Raw genomic sequence first — 16,046 nt, forward strand, 5'->3', positions numbered from 1 at the left:
GCCCAGGAACTGCCAGGAAACTGCAGGTGAAGTCTGGAGTCATGGGGAGGTGGGGATGGGGTCCCAGAAAAGGGCTGAGCTAAAAGGCATCAGTGCAGAAGGGCAGGGGCTGAACTGGGGCCCCACTCCCTTACAGAGACAGCCAGCCCTGCACCCAGCCAGCACATGAAGGTGCCACCACCCTTCTGATGATTTGTCAAGTCAGTCACAGGCTTGAGGCAGGACAACTGGGGAGGAGCCTGGATGACAGTGAAAAGAGTGCAGAAACTCACAAAGGAAGCTGTGAGGCAGTACTGTTTCAATGCTTTATTAACAGTTGGAAACAAACCCAACAAACTGGAGGTGATGACATCCCAGAAGCCCAAGAGGCAAGGGAAACAGGTTTGCATTTTGTCCCTTTATTGTTATTATTAAACACATCTTAGCAAAAGTAGATTAAAAAAGAAAGGGTCAAAGCCCCAGATGTCAGCAGGGAGGAGGGGATTGAGGAGAGTAGCAGGACCCCCTGATCATAGTCCTCCCAGCACTAGCTCAGGGGGGCTGCTGGTGCCCCTTTGGAGACAGGCTCTAGCAACCAGAACCCTTCTGCCCAGCCTCAAGGCCTCCCTGGGGGCGCCTGAGGTCTCCTAAGCTCCCCTTGCTCTAAGAACTATACTTTGGGGCCAGGCTTTTCCAGTGCCATTCTCACCCCCTACCTGGGAGTGGGAAGCTGAGAGGAGCACAGAAGGGCAAAGTGTTACCTTTAGCCAGAGGATCTGAGCTTCCTGTGGCTGTGGCCACTGAAGCATGTGGCCTTCCCACTGCTGAAGAGAGAGAGAACAGGGTGGGGCGTCCCTGGGCCCACTTCTCCAGAGCGTCCAGTTAGCATCTGCACATTTGGCTTGATAAATATATTAAATTTATAAAAATTCTTTGTTGTTTGAGAGCTCCTATTACGCTTAGGCCTGGTCCAGCTCAACCAGAGAAGAGCCGCCTCTGGCCCCCAAGTCAGATGTTGGGGATAAGAGTCTGCACTGGCCTCGAGGGCCCAGAGGCTTGAGGGCTGAGTGGAGGTCCAGAGGGGCTGCTCAGAATTGAGGCTTGTGGTGAGAAATCCCAGGGACTCTGGAACCTGGCATCAAAGCCTCTTATATTATGGAGGGGAAAGGAGGAAGGGTTATTTTTCTTTAAAAAAAAAAATTCATATAAAAATAGATCCATTTGCAAAACAATTTCTCAACCAGGAGGCTCCACCTCCCCTTTCCTTGGAGACAGAGGGTAAGGTGTGGGGATGGTCACAGGACAGCCCACACTTTCAGATGAGACCAAAGCTCTGGGGAGGGCATGAGGAGGAGGGCCCGTGGCTCAGCCGGGGGCTGGTACCAGGGGCTGGTACTGGGGGAGGGTCGAGAGAGGCCAGGGCAGGCTCTGTCCCACCCTGCCTGCCCGCCCCCAGGCCCTGGCCTAGGCCACAGCAGGACAGGTCAACGTGGTCTAGGTCCGCCTTGTTTGGGGAGGTCTTTCTCAAATGGTGGGGTGGGAGGGGGATCTGCTCCCCGCTTCCTTGGAAGCACCTCCCAGTGCCTCCCCACCAGTAATAGACAACAGGAGCCAGGGCAGGCAGAGCAGAGCTGGGAGATGGAGCCCAGAGGTTCCTAAGCCCATGCTGCTCTCAGGACGAGAGAAAACACAACAGAAAAGCACAAACCCAGCACAATTGACCTAGGCAAAGCCCACTGAGAGGCAGGGGCTGAGAGAGCAGGTGGGCCTTGTCTGAGATGAGGCCCCAGAGAACAGTGGAGACACTTGGGGTTAAGGCAGCAAACACAGAGCCTGCTTTGGTAACAAGAGCCAGGACTGCCCCGGTTGGGCTCAGGCCCCCCCACACTGCCCTTTCCTCTGGCCTCCAGGCAGCTGAAGCTGTGTGCGATGGGCAGAGAGCAGCATGCCGGAGAGTAAGGTGGGGGTCAGGGTGATGGAAGCGGCCACCGCAGAGGAACACCTCCGCGACCCTTCAGGCACATGCTGCAGGCGGGACAGTCTGGGGCTCCACCGAGGAGCTGCCGTGGCCCCAGGACCTGGCTTAGCTTGCACGGCCAAGCAACTCTGTGGTCTCCTCGAGGATGGTGGGGACTTCCTCCTTCTTAGGCATCTTGACAGGAACACAGGTCATGGCATCCTCCTTGGTCAGCTCTGAGACTAGCTGAGATGTGGCTGCACACGCTGCCTTCCTGGCGCCTGCAAGAGAAGACACGCGCCATCTTGTCCACAGAAGGCTAGTCTGCTGTCTCCATCTCTACAGCAGATACTCGGCCAGTAGCCATGCACACGCATTGCCCCGGGTCAGTTCAGAGGCCCTTCTTGTAAAGGAGGGGAAGATAGCCAAGGACACATGGAAGATACCTTTGTTGGGGTAGGAGTGGGGGCAGAGCACGTTGCAGGCAGGGAGAGCAAGTCTGGCTCTCACATTCCTTTGTGACAAGCAGTACAAGAGTGTAAATACAGCTCTGCAGACAGAGCAGGGCTCAAGTATCAGCAGGGAGAGAGGTAAGTACTCAAAAGCTGTTTTCTCATTGGAGAATCATTGGATGTAAACAGACTTAAGCTTAGTAAACAGTAGTAGTATTTTGTTTTCTTGGCAGTCCTCATGGACGCTCCTAGGCCAAAACCACTGTCAGTCAGCCCAGGGCAGGGCAGGCCTTTGCAGGTGGCCAGAGGGGCTCCTGCAGAGGAGCAGTAGCCACGCGCGGTCACCACCCGAGGCCACCCCACCTGTGTTCAACCCTCCCCCTTGGGCCATGCCCGCACAGCGAGCTCTTGTCCACCTCTTCAAGGGCAGCAGTGGGGATCCGAAGGCCAAGGGCAAGTGTGCTGTGTGTGTGGGTGTGTGAAGGGGGAAGGGTGAGGGAAGGTATGTCGGGGAGGCCAGGAGGAACCCTACAGAGACCTCAGCCTGACAGGCTAAGGGCTAGTGAAGAGAAGAACCAATCCCTCCACGAATTCCTGTCCTAACCGCTGGGAGTTGTCCCCAGACTCTCACTAATTCACAGACTCCATGTTCCTGGTCCTGGTCCCTCAAGCTGGGCCTGAGCCTATCTCCTGCTGTCTGCCGCTTCCCGCGCCTCTGAGCAGCCAGAGAGACTGCGGGGCACAAAGAGCAGCCTGCCTGGGGTCAAAGAAGCCAGACACAAAGGCCACAGATGGTGTAATTCCCTTTCTATGAAATGTCTAGAATGGGCAAATCCAGAGACAGTAGATTCGTGGTTGCAAGGGCCTAGGGGAGGAGATAAAGGGGGTGTGACTGCTAATGGGCATGGGGTCTTTTTGGGGGATGATGAAATGTTCTGGAATTAGTGGTGATGGCTGCACAACCTTGTGAATATACTGAAACCACAACTGTGTACTTTGAAAGGGTGAATTTTAGGAATGTGGTTGATATATCAATTAAAATAAAAAAACTCAGCTCTGGGTCACAGGAAAGCTGGGTGGAGAAAGCAGCGCCTAAACCTTGAAGAAGCAGACAGAGGACAGAAGGCCACACTCTTGAGTGCAGGACAGGGCAGCGGCGGGTGCTAGCAGGAAGGAAGAGGTCCTGAAGAGCCAGTGAAGCAAGCGTACACCCTGCCTTCCTGGGACCAGCAAAAAGCTTGAGGTGGGACGGAAGCCAAACAGGGTCAGGGGGCACGGGCTTTCCCCAGGGCTGTCCGCCTCTGCAGAAGCGTGACCCAGAGCATACACACAGGTAAGAGGGAGCACACGGCATGCCCACGGGTTACCAGTTTATAGATCTCCTCCTCCTCCTCCCAGGGACTGGGATTGTCTAATAAGAGGAGAAAGACCAGTGAAGAGCCTGGCTGCAGGCACAGGGGGAAGGCATGAGGCGGCGACTACAGGACTTCACATCCCTTGTGGTGCTGCCTCAGGGACCGACCAGGGAGGGAAGGGGCCCATGGGAGTGCGACTAGGATGGTCTTCTATCTCCAGCAAAATCTGCTTCAGACCTGCTTGGTTTTTGCTCATTTTTTAAATACACCCTCCTCTAGGAGCCTACTTCTCATGAAAGGTGGTGGCTGATTCTTCGAATTCAGTCACCAGCACTTGAGAAAATATTCCAATTATATTTGTTTGTATGTGACTCAAGGGCTAAGTACATGTTAAAATACTACTTCCTGACTTTGGACCCAGGGAAAAGGAACTACAGGAGCATTCATCTTGGACAACGTGGGCAAAGTCAGAATTCAAGTGGGAAGTATCTGCAGCTGTTTCTCTCTTGGGTTTCTTCCTCTGAACTCAGAAGATACCAGTTTGTACCTAGTCATGCATGTCTCTATATTCTTCTAGATTAAAAAAGCTGCCGATGCGTTACAAATTCATAAAAATGAAGTGGAGGGAAAGACCAAAATTTCCCTTTTAAGCCTAGAAAGTGGGGATACCTGATGTGGCCTAAGGTCAGAACAAGAAAACTCCTGTGGGAACTGGGAATAGGATCAAGGAATCCTGGCTGCCACCCTAGCTTCAGGGCCGCAGCTTGATCCTCCAGCAGATGCCCTCTCCGAGCCTTTCCCTAACTTGGGTACTTGTTGAGACTATTGAAAAGTAGCCACAGAAGCATATTTTGCTTCTGTGGGACCCGGGAGCCCTAATCTTGAGACACTGGTCAAAGCTCTCTGAGGCCAGATTCCTACACGTTAGGGCCGAGCCAGATAAAAACACTAGCAAAATCAGGCATAGATGAATTAGAAAAAGGTATTTATAAAACACAGGCTAGGAACTGCTACTATGGAGGAAGTATTCTTGTTAACGAGCTTCCTTAGGGAAGAGGAAACTGGGACAGATGCGGCAGTCACGGCCACCCTGAAGAGCTCCCCGCTGTCGGAAGCACTCCTAATTCCTGTCCTATTTTTATTAATACAGAAGTGGAGGGAGATATAAGTGGTGCTAGAGGAAACACTCTTAAGTTCTCTAGCCATGTGGACATCGGAAATTTCCCTGAACCGATTTCACCACATCCAGGGCTCTCCTTGGCAGAAGGAGTGTTTGTAAAGTATTTTTGGCACACACAGAGGGCTCTCCATCATTTCCTGCTCCTCACACAGGCCTTGTGGAAAGAGTCCTGGACCTGGATTCATAAAAGCAGGCTCCGGTGCTGGCTCTATCAGCAGATCTTGGCAAGACCTTATCTGGGTTTCAAGCCCTGTTACCTAAGAGAAGGTGAGCTGCTAAACACTCTTTAGAGAGAAGATCTTTAGAGCTGGTCCCAACTCTAAGGTTCTATCCGTGTAGGGGGAGCTTAGCAGGAAGCTGAGAAGTGGCAGGGGGAAGGAAAGGGAGACAGAGATGAATTTCTTTCTTTCCTTCACTTTTATCCCAGTGAGCAGATGGCCTGTATATAAGAAGCCACAATTCAGACATGGAGAGAAAGTTGAGTCACTAAAACCAGAAGCTGACTCAGACAGCCTGAAATATCTGCTGTAATACAATCACATGGATTCTTCCCCCTGACACTCGCAGCATTGTTCTCCCACGCCCTGCAGATCACAGCAGCTTACATGTCACTTTTAATGAACCAGCCCTGATAGTCACTCTCCTCTTTCAGCTCCTCAATGGGTCTTTGTACACTGGTCACTCCCTCAGGTCTCCAGAGACCAGATTTTTTAAAAACATTCCTTTAAATCCCAGGGCAGAAGCTAGTATCTTTGACTATGGACGGCTGCCTCTCTGGGATTGGAGGGCTGTGAGGCAGACCTGTGTGACAGCACTCTGGTTTCCCGGCTCAGAGCAGCCAGTCGGCAGCAATAGTCAGAGACAGCCAAGCAAAGGGTGAGCCAGCTATAGCCATAGCCACCCAGGGAACCCACAGTCACCAGAGCCTTTCCAGTTTTACAGTGTGGCCTTCTGGGTCCAACCTTTCTTTTCTCCTCTTAACCCAACTCTCCTTAGACATGAAGAAACTGAGTCCCAGAAACTTGTCTCGAGTAATCTAGACAGCATCAGTTAGATCTGACATTGGGTCTTCTGACCCCATCTAGACCTGTGCTCTTGGCGCTCGACTGTGCTGCCTAGCCTTCTGCTTCATGGCGCCAAGCCACTTACTCAGAAGTGAATGTACCAATGGCCACAGGGCTTATCAGAGTAACAAGAAGTGTTTCCCCTGAGAGCTTCTCCCAGATATGTTCAGTGTGTTTAGTGACCCCAGAGCCCAGAAAGCTAAGGACGGACCCAATTCTGAAAGCATGTAGTTGTCATTTTCACCTAGGTCTCCTCCTCCTTTTTGCACTGGGAAACAGTACTTCGACTAATTCAAGTCTCCTGCGGAGAGGTTAGGTTTTACCAAAATCCCTGCTGCTTTGGCCTGTAAGCCCTGGTTTCCCACCTGGAAAGAAGTGGGCAATGGGGTATCCCCAGGAGAGGGAAGCCATTGATGTCTGGTTCCCTGTGTTCAGGAAGCATCTGGGATTCTGGTTCAGTTCCACAGGAAGATGAAAAGGGAATTCCCCACCTCAAGTCTGATGAAGGCTGGCAGTTAGCTAACAGGATGGAGGAAAACAGGGAGAGGTGGTATGTTTTTATCTGGAAACGCTTAATGTCAGGCCACATCACCTTATATGGTGGGGAGGAAACAATGTCGCAAGACTCTCTAAAGACAAAAAATACTACTAGCTTCACACTCTACCCATACCCAGATCTGTAAGACTAAACACACATCTCGGAAGATCTAAACCCACCATACTCACCTCTCTCCTCCTCTAGACAGGCTGTACTCAGAGGATGCCAGGAAACAGATAAGAGTTATAGCCAGACATTCTTCTGTTTAGGGAACATTCTAAAGTCATACAGAAGAGCCCTCAGAAGGGAATTTCCCTGTGGATATTCAGCATATGGGCAGAAACAGGCAGGCATTCTCATAGTGATCCGGTGTTGGGCCAGGGCACTGTGTGGGGCGAGCGCTCCGCACCCTGGATCATAAGGTTCTCTTTACAGGCTGAGGCAGGCGCCATTGGGCCTACGGACGCTACTGTCAATAGCTCAGCAGTGGCCAAAGCAAACTGCACAACAGCCTCAAAGTGAAGCTCCTATCGTACAGGCCTACAGAACACATCAGCCAGGGAGGAGGGAACAAAGCTCAAGGCCGCCTTTGCTTTGCTTGAACAAAGCTCAAGCAAACTGCACAACAGCCTCAAAGTGAAGCTCCTATCGTACAGGCCTACAGAACACATCAGCCAGGGAGGAGGGAACAAAGCTCAAGGCCACCCTTCAACCTAGGAAGGAAGCCCGCATTCCCAGTCCCAAAGGGCCTTCACCAGACTGTGCAGGGCAGGTTGTGAGGAGGAGCTCTGGATCTATCTTCTTCTCGAACAGTCTCTGCTGACTATCCACTTTCCTCAAAGGCGATTTATCAGTTGATCTTTCCCCACACTAATGCCTGGATCATTTGTCCTATCCCCATAATAATTCTTAGAGGCTCTGGCTCAACGTAATCCACTTAAATCTTCCGAAAGGCAGGCGAGGGGGGTGGTAAACAGGGAAGGCGAGTATGGTACAGCCTGACTACCCCTCGGGAAAAAAGGAGGTTCTCAGACACAGCATGAGCTTTGGTCAAGATGCTCTTCCACATCCTTATTTAACACATCTGGAGAGAATGACACCCAGCCTTCTCTTTATAGGATTCTATACTATTATCCTCTGTTTCTTCTGTTTGTGAAGTTGAGAGTAAGGATGCTTATTTTCCTTGTATTCCTATATCTAATGTATGGTTTTGAATTTACATCAACTTTTTGTTACCCAGATGCCTACCCAAATCTATGTCTTGCACAATGGTTTGCTTATCCTACATTTCTGCCTCAAGAATGAAGAGAAATGTAAGAATAACCAAATGTAATATCTGTTGTCAGTCCCGCAAATCCTAGTTCTCCACGTCAGTCCTTTCTAACAATTAGAAGAGGACTGGATAATCCACGCTAGGTGCAGGGACATCGTGGGGAAGTTTCTAAACCCTCAGAACATCATCACCTGCTCTTTAGCCTAAAATGAGCAGAAGCAGAGAGGCTTCACCGCCTTCCTTCAGCACCCAGGCTGGGCTCCGCTTGCTGACTTACCCTGACGGGGTCCTCTCTTCCGTCGGAATGCTGCGCCTGACTGCAGGGCTTCCAGAAGACTGTCCATCACACCCGTCTCATCACCCTCTGTCGTGAACAAAGATGGAGATGTAAGCTTTTCAGCCCGAGCAGCATCCATGGGTTGAGCCACACACAAAAAAATGAATTTCCACTGTATGTATAGCCTGCCGTTGCCCACAGTTTCTGGGCATCTCCACTGTATGTACAGCTTGCCCTCATTCAGTTTCTGGGGGCTCGGCACACAGCGGGCTCAGTCTCAGGTTTCACAGTCCCTGTTTACTTGTGTCTGTTTGCAAATGGTTCAAACATTAGGTTTCACTGGCTACCAGCCACTGTAGACCCTGGATAATGTCCCTGCAGTGCCGCCGCCCTTCCCATCCCCATCAAAACCAGCACAGACAACTGCCCGACTCCAAGACTGGGGTGAATACAGAGACTGGGATTATGAAGTTAATAAGGAACTAGGTCACTCTCTTTATCCTACATAAACCCCTCATGGAAAGCCTGGTTCCAGTTTCAGAGCAAGGCTCAGGAGAGACCACCTCTCAAGAGTGCGTTTCACTTAAGTACTGCCCCCAGTGGCTGCATCTTCCTGAAGTCAGCTCACAGTCTAAGAGGAGCTGCTGGTTGGAATACAAAGAGTTAATGTAGAATCCTTATTCCAGCTCGGCTCTGTTTCCATGGCAACAGCTAAGGGTGGTGAAATCTTAAACTGAAATCCCTAGGGGCCAGCAGGCTGCTAGCCCTAAAGCTGGGCTCACTGCTCCCAGCGCCACCTGCTGGCTGAACACCACCAGTGCAGCTGACCTACATTCCAACCTCATTTATTTGCCCTGGGGACGTGGACCAGGGCAGGGCCCCCTGTGCTGACTGATGACTGTGTTCAGCCTTCATCCCACAAATCAGCTGGACTCCACCTTTCCCTATTACGCCCTAAACAATAACTAGGCACAAACCCTAGAGGCTTGGGGAGAAGCGGGGAAAGGTGAAGGATATATCTCACATGGGCTTATTATCAGATCAAAGTTTGTGGCTTACATACAACTGGATTAAGGGCAGGGGAACTGCTTCCCAAAAAAATATAAAGAAAAAATAGAAATGCAGGGTGCTTCAGGTCCCTCATCATACCACGGCCGGAGTGGCCAAAGTAAAGTCCCTGGGAGCACAAATGCTGGAGTGGCCCCTCACCCCTTGTGCTCAGCACAGCACTGATTCTTGCCAGACCCAGCAGCCTGGAGAACCTCTACTTAGATGGCTCGTAGCCCCTCAGGGTCAAGAAGGGTGGCATCAGCTCAGGGCCATGTAATGGATGCTGGATTTCCGCTGCCCACAGAGAGAGCAGCCAGAGAGCGCAGGGAGTCGGCAGCAGGAAAGAAGCAGAAACAGGAAACAGAGGGCCAGTAATTGAGGCCATATGTTTCAACAAAGACATGCTCTGAGAGTGAAATACAAAGTCCGCTGAAGAGGGTGGCCGGCTCCCCTGCCCCCTTTGCAGAAGTTCAGTCCATTTATAGTCTGATTACAACTGTGCGAAGGTCCTGGGCACACAACCCTTAGTGAAATAAGCAGAAAGGGGAGACAAACCATTAAAAGACAGGAGCAGGGCCAGGAAAACAGTCTGAGGAAATGAGCACAAGATGCTGTAGAGGGTATGAAAACCGGACAGGGAGACTCTTGGACAAGCAGAAGGCAAGCATACATATTACAGCACCACTAAGTCACTGCGGAGACGAGACACAGTGCAGCAAAGGAGGGAAAGACAGAGTGGAGCGCTGCAGCACGTGTGTTCAGAGCCAGGGGTAGAAGTCCAGCGTCAGGACCGCGGAGGCGGAAGGCTGCCAGCAGCGCCTGCCAGGAGCTGTGCTCTGGCCTCTAGATTTAGACCGAGCAGCCTTCCAGCTGATCCTGTCTCAGCCCATTGGCCCTTCGCTTCTCACCAGCATTCATGTCTATGAGTTGCTCTCTCTTCTGCTGCTTCTCCAACCGCTCCTTCTCTGCCTTCTCCTTGGCCAGCTTTGCTCGCCGCATCTTCTCCTCTGTCTCCCGCCGCTTCTGGTTCTCCTTGACGGCTTGCTGGGGGGAGAGGGGAGTGAACACATGGGCACGAAGGCACTCACACATGTGCACTGCTGCTACTGCTCCTGCTAAGTCGCTTCAGTCGTGTCTGACTCTGCAACCCCATAGACGGCAGCCCACCAGGCTCCCCCGTCCCTGGGATTCTCCAGGCAAGAACACTGGAGTGGGCTGCGATTTCCTTCTCCAATCACACATGTGCACACCCACCACCAACCAACATGAACCCAGTGGAAGGTGAGAAAGGTGGACAGAAGCGCCACTTCGCAGGCCTCCCTGCTGGCAGCTGCTGCTTCTATCACTCAGTCGTGTCCGACTCTTCCGACCCCGTGGGCTGCAGGCTGGTCAGGCTCTTCTGTCCATGGGATTTCCCACACAAGAATACTAGAGTGGGTTGCCATTCCCTTCTGCAGGGTATCTTCCCAACCCAGGGACTGAACTCTAGTCTCCTGCTTGGCAGGCAGGTTCTTTACCACTGAGCCACTAGGGAAGGCCATCCCTGCTTACCACAAACATATTCTTAAAGTTGTGCAGATCCATGAAGAATTCTTCCACAGACACCTTCTTGGGGTCAAAGAGGAAGTACTCGCCCAGCTCCTTGTAGAGCATCTCCATGTTAGAGTGCATCATCCGCAGCTTGTTGTACTGTTCCTGTGCATCCTTCACAAAGCTGTGCAGCAGCAAGTCAAGAACCAACACCAGGAAGCAGACCAGCTTCTCCAGCCCTGGGAACACTCACACGTGCGTACTGCTATCTGTACACACGGATGTGTAACAGCGCTGTTCATATCAGCAAAACCCAGAAGCAACTGAAACATCCAAACAGGGAAACAGTACACCCTTGACTATGGTATTCCTACAGGACAGGGGCTAGCAATTCAAAAAAGAGACTGTTCTGCATCCACTGCTGTGTAAACGGGGCCCAAACATATGAAATGCTAAGGCAATACAATGCAGTTTTCACTAAAATAAATTAATCAGGTTGCAAATCAGAAGTCCAGTGGCAGTAGTTATCTTTGAGAAGAGGAGGGGGGAGGGGACATGTTGTGTGTGTGTGATGGGGCAGGGAGCAAGGTCCAAAGGAGACTTATACTTTATCTGCAAGGCTTGATGCAAAACACAGCAATGAGAATGCTTTTCAGAACTCTGTACTTGGTGAAACCACATTTTCTAAAGAGGAAGAATTGTATGCCATCAGTTTAACCTGTTGCCCCACCATGGGAAGTTCTTTCTTTTCCTGGGTGGCAACTCCCTCCTTTCAAGAAAGGATATGGTCATTTTTTCAACAAACTTGTCTTTCTCTTCTGTGGCAGCTGGAAAATTCTGAATATCACGTTCCACATCGGAAATCTGTTTCTTCATCTGATCTAGGTTCTTTTGCAAGTTTTCTGCAGAAACTAAAGTAGACACAGAAACAGACAGCGAGAGCTCACCACCTCCAGCCTCAAGACCCTGCTCGGTCCTCCAGGGCATAGCTATGGTCTGTACTTAATTATTTTCGTTCTCTTCTGTACTCTCCAACTGTTTCACACATTTTTCCAGTGAAACTAAAATTACTTGATGATTAAACCCCCAACCTTCATAAGCTGTACAATACTAAGAAAAGAAGAGAGGCTTCATTTAATTTAACAAGAATCTATGAAATCCCTCAGGATCTTGTTCTCATTTATTTTAGAGAACAGGGTTTGAGAGGAAGGAGACATACACAGAAATACAGGCGGAGGGCAGAAATCTGTTCCCATTTCTACGAAATGCTGCTTTTTCTTTGCCTAGTCCTAGAATGGTGAGGCCTGGTTTTTGTTATTCCAGTCTATGCTTTCTGAATAAGAAAAACTGTTAACTTAAACTACAAATACCTGCCTTTCTTCCAGTTGTTTTCTGGTGTCTGATGTTTCCCTAGGAAGGGGAAGAGTGCTTCCCACTTTCACACATGGAGCTTTCCTGCTTTCTCTTCTGCCCCTGTGGCTTAGACACCACACCGGTATCGTCCCATTCCCACTTGTAACTGTCTAAACTGAAAATGATCTAAAATCTAAATTGATTCTTTCCCTACCCTGGGCAGAGATTTCTGGGGCTTGGAACCCCCTTCTAGCTTCACCCCAATCTGCCTCACCTCGGCTGGCTTTCTCCACGTGGGCAAGCTCGTCCGGGAACTTCAGGACCTCGGGATGATCATGCTCACACAAGTCAGCCAAGAAGTGCAACAACGTCATCTTCTGATCTGTGGACTTGGTGTCTCGAAGCTTGGACAGGAAAAGGGGAACAGGGTGAGTCCTGACACCCAAGGCCACCTCAGACCAACAGCAGTCTGCCATACTGGGCTCCCGGAGGCCATGGCCTCCCTTCCCTCGTCCCGCTCACCTTACAAAGGAAGCTGATGTTGAAGCCAAAAGCACCAGCATTCCTGGAGCCAGCATTCATATAGTTTCCGACAAGCAAGGTTATCTCCAGGAGGTTAGAGAAGTTCTCGCTCTTTCGCACCTCCTCACATGCGGCAGTCACCGAGACGATCTCGGGCTTGATGTTCTCCACCTGCTCCCCGAACTGCAGCTTGAAGAGGATGGCATTGAGGCGAGGCCGCAGGCGGGGTACTGCACCCATCTGAGGAGAGACAAGGAGTCCACTACAGCCAGCAGAGAGAGAAAAGGAAGGGACCGATACAGGCCTACGCGTCCTATAGCAGGATCTGAGTTACAGAGTAGGGAGGAGAAAGATGGGCTAGACATGGACCAGAGGCTGGAAGCAAGCGTCCTGATGCTCTTGCAGAAGAGGGGGTCAGAGAAGAGCCTGAGCCACAGGCTTCACTCACCACCACACCAAACTGCTCTGACTCAGCCAAATCATCATATTCGTCCTTCAGTTCAGAAAGCATTTTTAACTGCTCTGGCTCTGGCATCTGCTTAATGAGGTTCTGAAAGAGAGAAGGGATTGTCTCAGTTAGAGCGGGGTGAGCTGACAATGGGAGCCTCCTGTCAGGCCCTCACTCTGCCCGAGGACCACTAAGGAGGAAACATGGGCTGGGGTCAGGTGGTTGGGGAGGCATCCAGTGAGACGGCAGGACTTTTGAAAAATATACCAGAAATAACCTGATCACCAGAGGGATGGAAGCTTATCCAAAGCTAGCATTCTTTAAGTCAATGATACTTAAGAGAGTCCTCATGGTCTAAGCAGAGAGGAGACAGACTGGTGTTGAATGATGCAGAGAGCCAGCACCAGGATGAGCCTGCTCCTTACCTGGATCATGGACTCAGTGAGAACAGACTCATTCACCTCCAGGATGACATTCTTGATCTCATGATAGGGCATGCGGAAGGAACCCAAAAAGATTGCTGCCAGGAAATGAGATACAAAGACATGTTTTTCTCAGCCTCTTCTGCCTTCCAGCCCATCCTACAAACCTACTTTGGACAGTTTTCCGAGGGATGCTCTCGTGAAGTCATGATCAGAAACCTCCACCAGCTCCTCACTGTATAGTTAATATCCAAGTTTCTGAGCCCAGTGTTTCAGGTTCCTACCTCCCAGCTTTCCCCTGTGCGAATCCCCACATTTGTATCACTCACACACCAGCCACACTGTTCCAAGCACCACATTCTACAAACACTGTGACTGACTCCTTGTCTTTGCTCACACAGGAAATCTGTGATCTATCTATACACATCAAAAACATTCACCCCATTCTATTTCAGTTCCTCATTCCCTGACTCTATCCTCAGAGCTGCCACTGCCTTGAAATGCTCTGATTTTTAAACTGCCATATCCCACACCCTAACAAAAACTTCTCATCCTTCCAGTTCTCACTTACTAGTTCCCCAATTGACTCTTCAACCTCATCAGTGTGCTCTTGCGTGCACACACTCTCTCACGAGAGAAACAACCATTCCGTTTTCTCTGCATGTCTCAGTTCTAGTTGGCTTTCTCTATTTAACCCAGACCCTGTGGTCTGCCCTTTCATTCCCGCCCTATTACTACGACAATTCTTACTCTCTGGTTTCTTCTCCTTCCAGTCCCTGGTTAATCCAGCCATCTCATTTTCTTCCCTTACACCTGGGCTGATGGACACTGCAGATCAGATTCTATGAAGAGGCACTGATGATGGCCAGGAACCCTCTGCATGTCCCCAGTCCATGATCTCTTGCCAGCTCCTCCATAAAAAATAGCCCTGTTCTCCCAAATGTCCCACTACTTCCTTATTTGTTCTAAAAAGATCTTGTTTCTTTTTAATGTGAAAAATTGAAGGTACTGGTCAAATTACTTGCTAAGTTTTCTCTTACGTCACTTACAAACTGAGCACTGGGGCTCTCAGCTGGAACCAGACTAGGAAAGGCTTGAGTAAGGACTCTTCGAATCGTCTAGAACGTGCGCTGACACTTCTCTAAGTTTAGCAGAACTAGATCCATGCACCCAGCCTTTTCTCACATTTCAATGGCCCTAAGGACCTCTTCCTTCAGCATATACAGACAGCCTTCCACATCCATGGACACAGAGGGCAGACTGTTCCACACCATTTTATACAAAGTGGTATCGCTGGAGGTCCTGGAACCCCACAGGTATCAGGGACAATTGTACACATAATCAAGCCTTTTCTATCTCAAACAAACAAACAAACAAAGAACACCAGTCTATTCTCTCTTCCACATTCTCATTAACTCTTCTGTCCCCACAAAGTCAGTGGAAAAATGACAATTATTTGTTGAGTGCATATTCCATGTAAGACCTAGTATCATAAACACAATCTACACATATGATCTCATTTAACCCTATTTATAATAATGTGTAAGTCTGTATTATTAGCCGCATTTGACAGAAAAGGAAACTAATACTTAAGAACTTAACCCACCTGTCCAAGGTCACACTGCTACTAAGGACTGGAGCCAGGATTTAAATACAAATGGAGGCCAGAGTTCTGTTTGTACCACTGAAGTCATACTGAAATGATTCCTGCCCAGGTCACTGCCTTTCCTAATGCCAGATCCTCATTTTACTCGACCGCCACTCCCACTTTTAGGACTGTGTCAGACTATTTTCCTTGCTGCTCCCTTCCAGTTTTTTGAGGACTCCATTTTTGTTACTTGTCTCCTCAATGTTAATGACCTTCAAAGTAAATTAATGGTTTTAACTCTGACTCATATGCTATCCTCCTAAATTCATATCTCCAGTCAGACCTTCCGCCTGATATACCCAAAAGCCTAATACACTCCTGGAGGAGTCCCACAGGAATCTTAAATTCTGTCCTAAAATCAAATTAATCATTTCTACCCACCACCGTGCAGCCTCTCATTCACATCCACCACTTCTCCCACAAAAGACAGGAAAATTCAGCAGGAGCAGATTCTACTTCCATAAAGGGTACCACTCTCTACAGAGGGATCTTAACCTAAGAAAACATCTTCTCCTCTCTATCAATCACTAAGTTCCATTGATTCTCTCTTCTTAGTATCTTCTGCCTTCATATCCATTCTTATAACTTCAGTTTCAGCCCTGATCACCTCTCACCTAGTTTGAAGCCATAACATAACACATCTTCCCGTCTCCTAGCAATCCAGCCTCAAAATCACTGCTGAAGTAGTCCTCCCCAAGATTACAGAGGGCTGTATCTCTCACTTTTTTGATTAAAACCCCTCCAATGACTTCCATAGTTTTCAGGACAAAATACATACCTCTTAGCCTAAGCCTACCAAGACGTCTGTATCATCTAGCCTCTCTATTTCTTGAAAACTTCTTCAACCACCATTCCCCCACAGATGGCCTTTACTCAGCTGCTTTCAAGTACTGCACTTCCTGAACTGGGATGTTACCTCATGCCTTTGTGCCTTCACACATGCTGATCCCTATGCCTGAAATGAGACAAGCCACCCCTCACCCTTCCTTTAGCCTGCT

General features: G+C 49.7%; 1 protein-coding gene across 1 annotated transcript in view; it reads right to left on the bottom strand.

The window, feature by feature from the left end:
* Positions 1 to 291: 291 nt before the first annotated feature.
* Positions 292 to 16,046, bottom strand: part of DIAPH1 (diaphanous related formin 1) — a 117,556-nt gene continuing 101,801 nt past the window's right edge. The window contains exons 21-29 of the mRNA XM_060415855.1: positions 13,404 to 13,498; positions 12,979 to 13,080; positions 12,531 to 12,770; positions 12,283 to 12,412; positions 11,441 to 11,566; positions 10,677 to 10,840; positions 10,034 to 10,169; positions 8,076 to 8,162; positions 292 to 2,217 (exon numbers count right to left, since the gene is read on the bottom strand). Of these exons, the coding sequence (XP_060271838.1) occupies positions 2,063 to 2,217; positions 8,076 to 8,162; positions 10,034 to 10,169; positions 10,677 to 10,840; positions 11,441 to 11,566; positions 12,283 to 12,412; positions 12,531 to 12,770; positions 12,979 to 13,080; positions 13,404 to 13,498 (1,235 nt within the window). The 3' untranslated portion in view covers positions 292 to 2,062. The remainder of the gene's footprint in view (positions 2,218 to 8,075; positions 8,163 to 10,033; positions 10,170 to 10,676; positions 10,841 to 11,440; positions 11,567 to 12,282; positions 12,413 to 12,530; positions 12,771 to 12,978; positions 13,081 to 13,403; positions 13,499 to 16,046) is intronic.

Source organism: Ovis aries, chromosome 5 (genome assembly GCF_016772045.2).
Source record: "Ovis aries strain OAR_USU_Benz2616 breed Rambouillet chromosome 5, ARS-UI_Ramb_v3.0, whole genome shotgun sequence".
NCBI classification, from domain to species: Eukaryota; Metazoa; Chordata; class Mammalia; order Artiodactyla; family Bovidae; genus Ovis; species Ovis aries.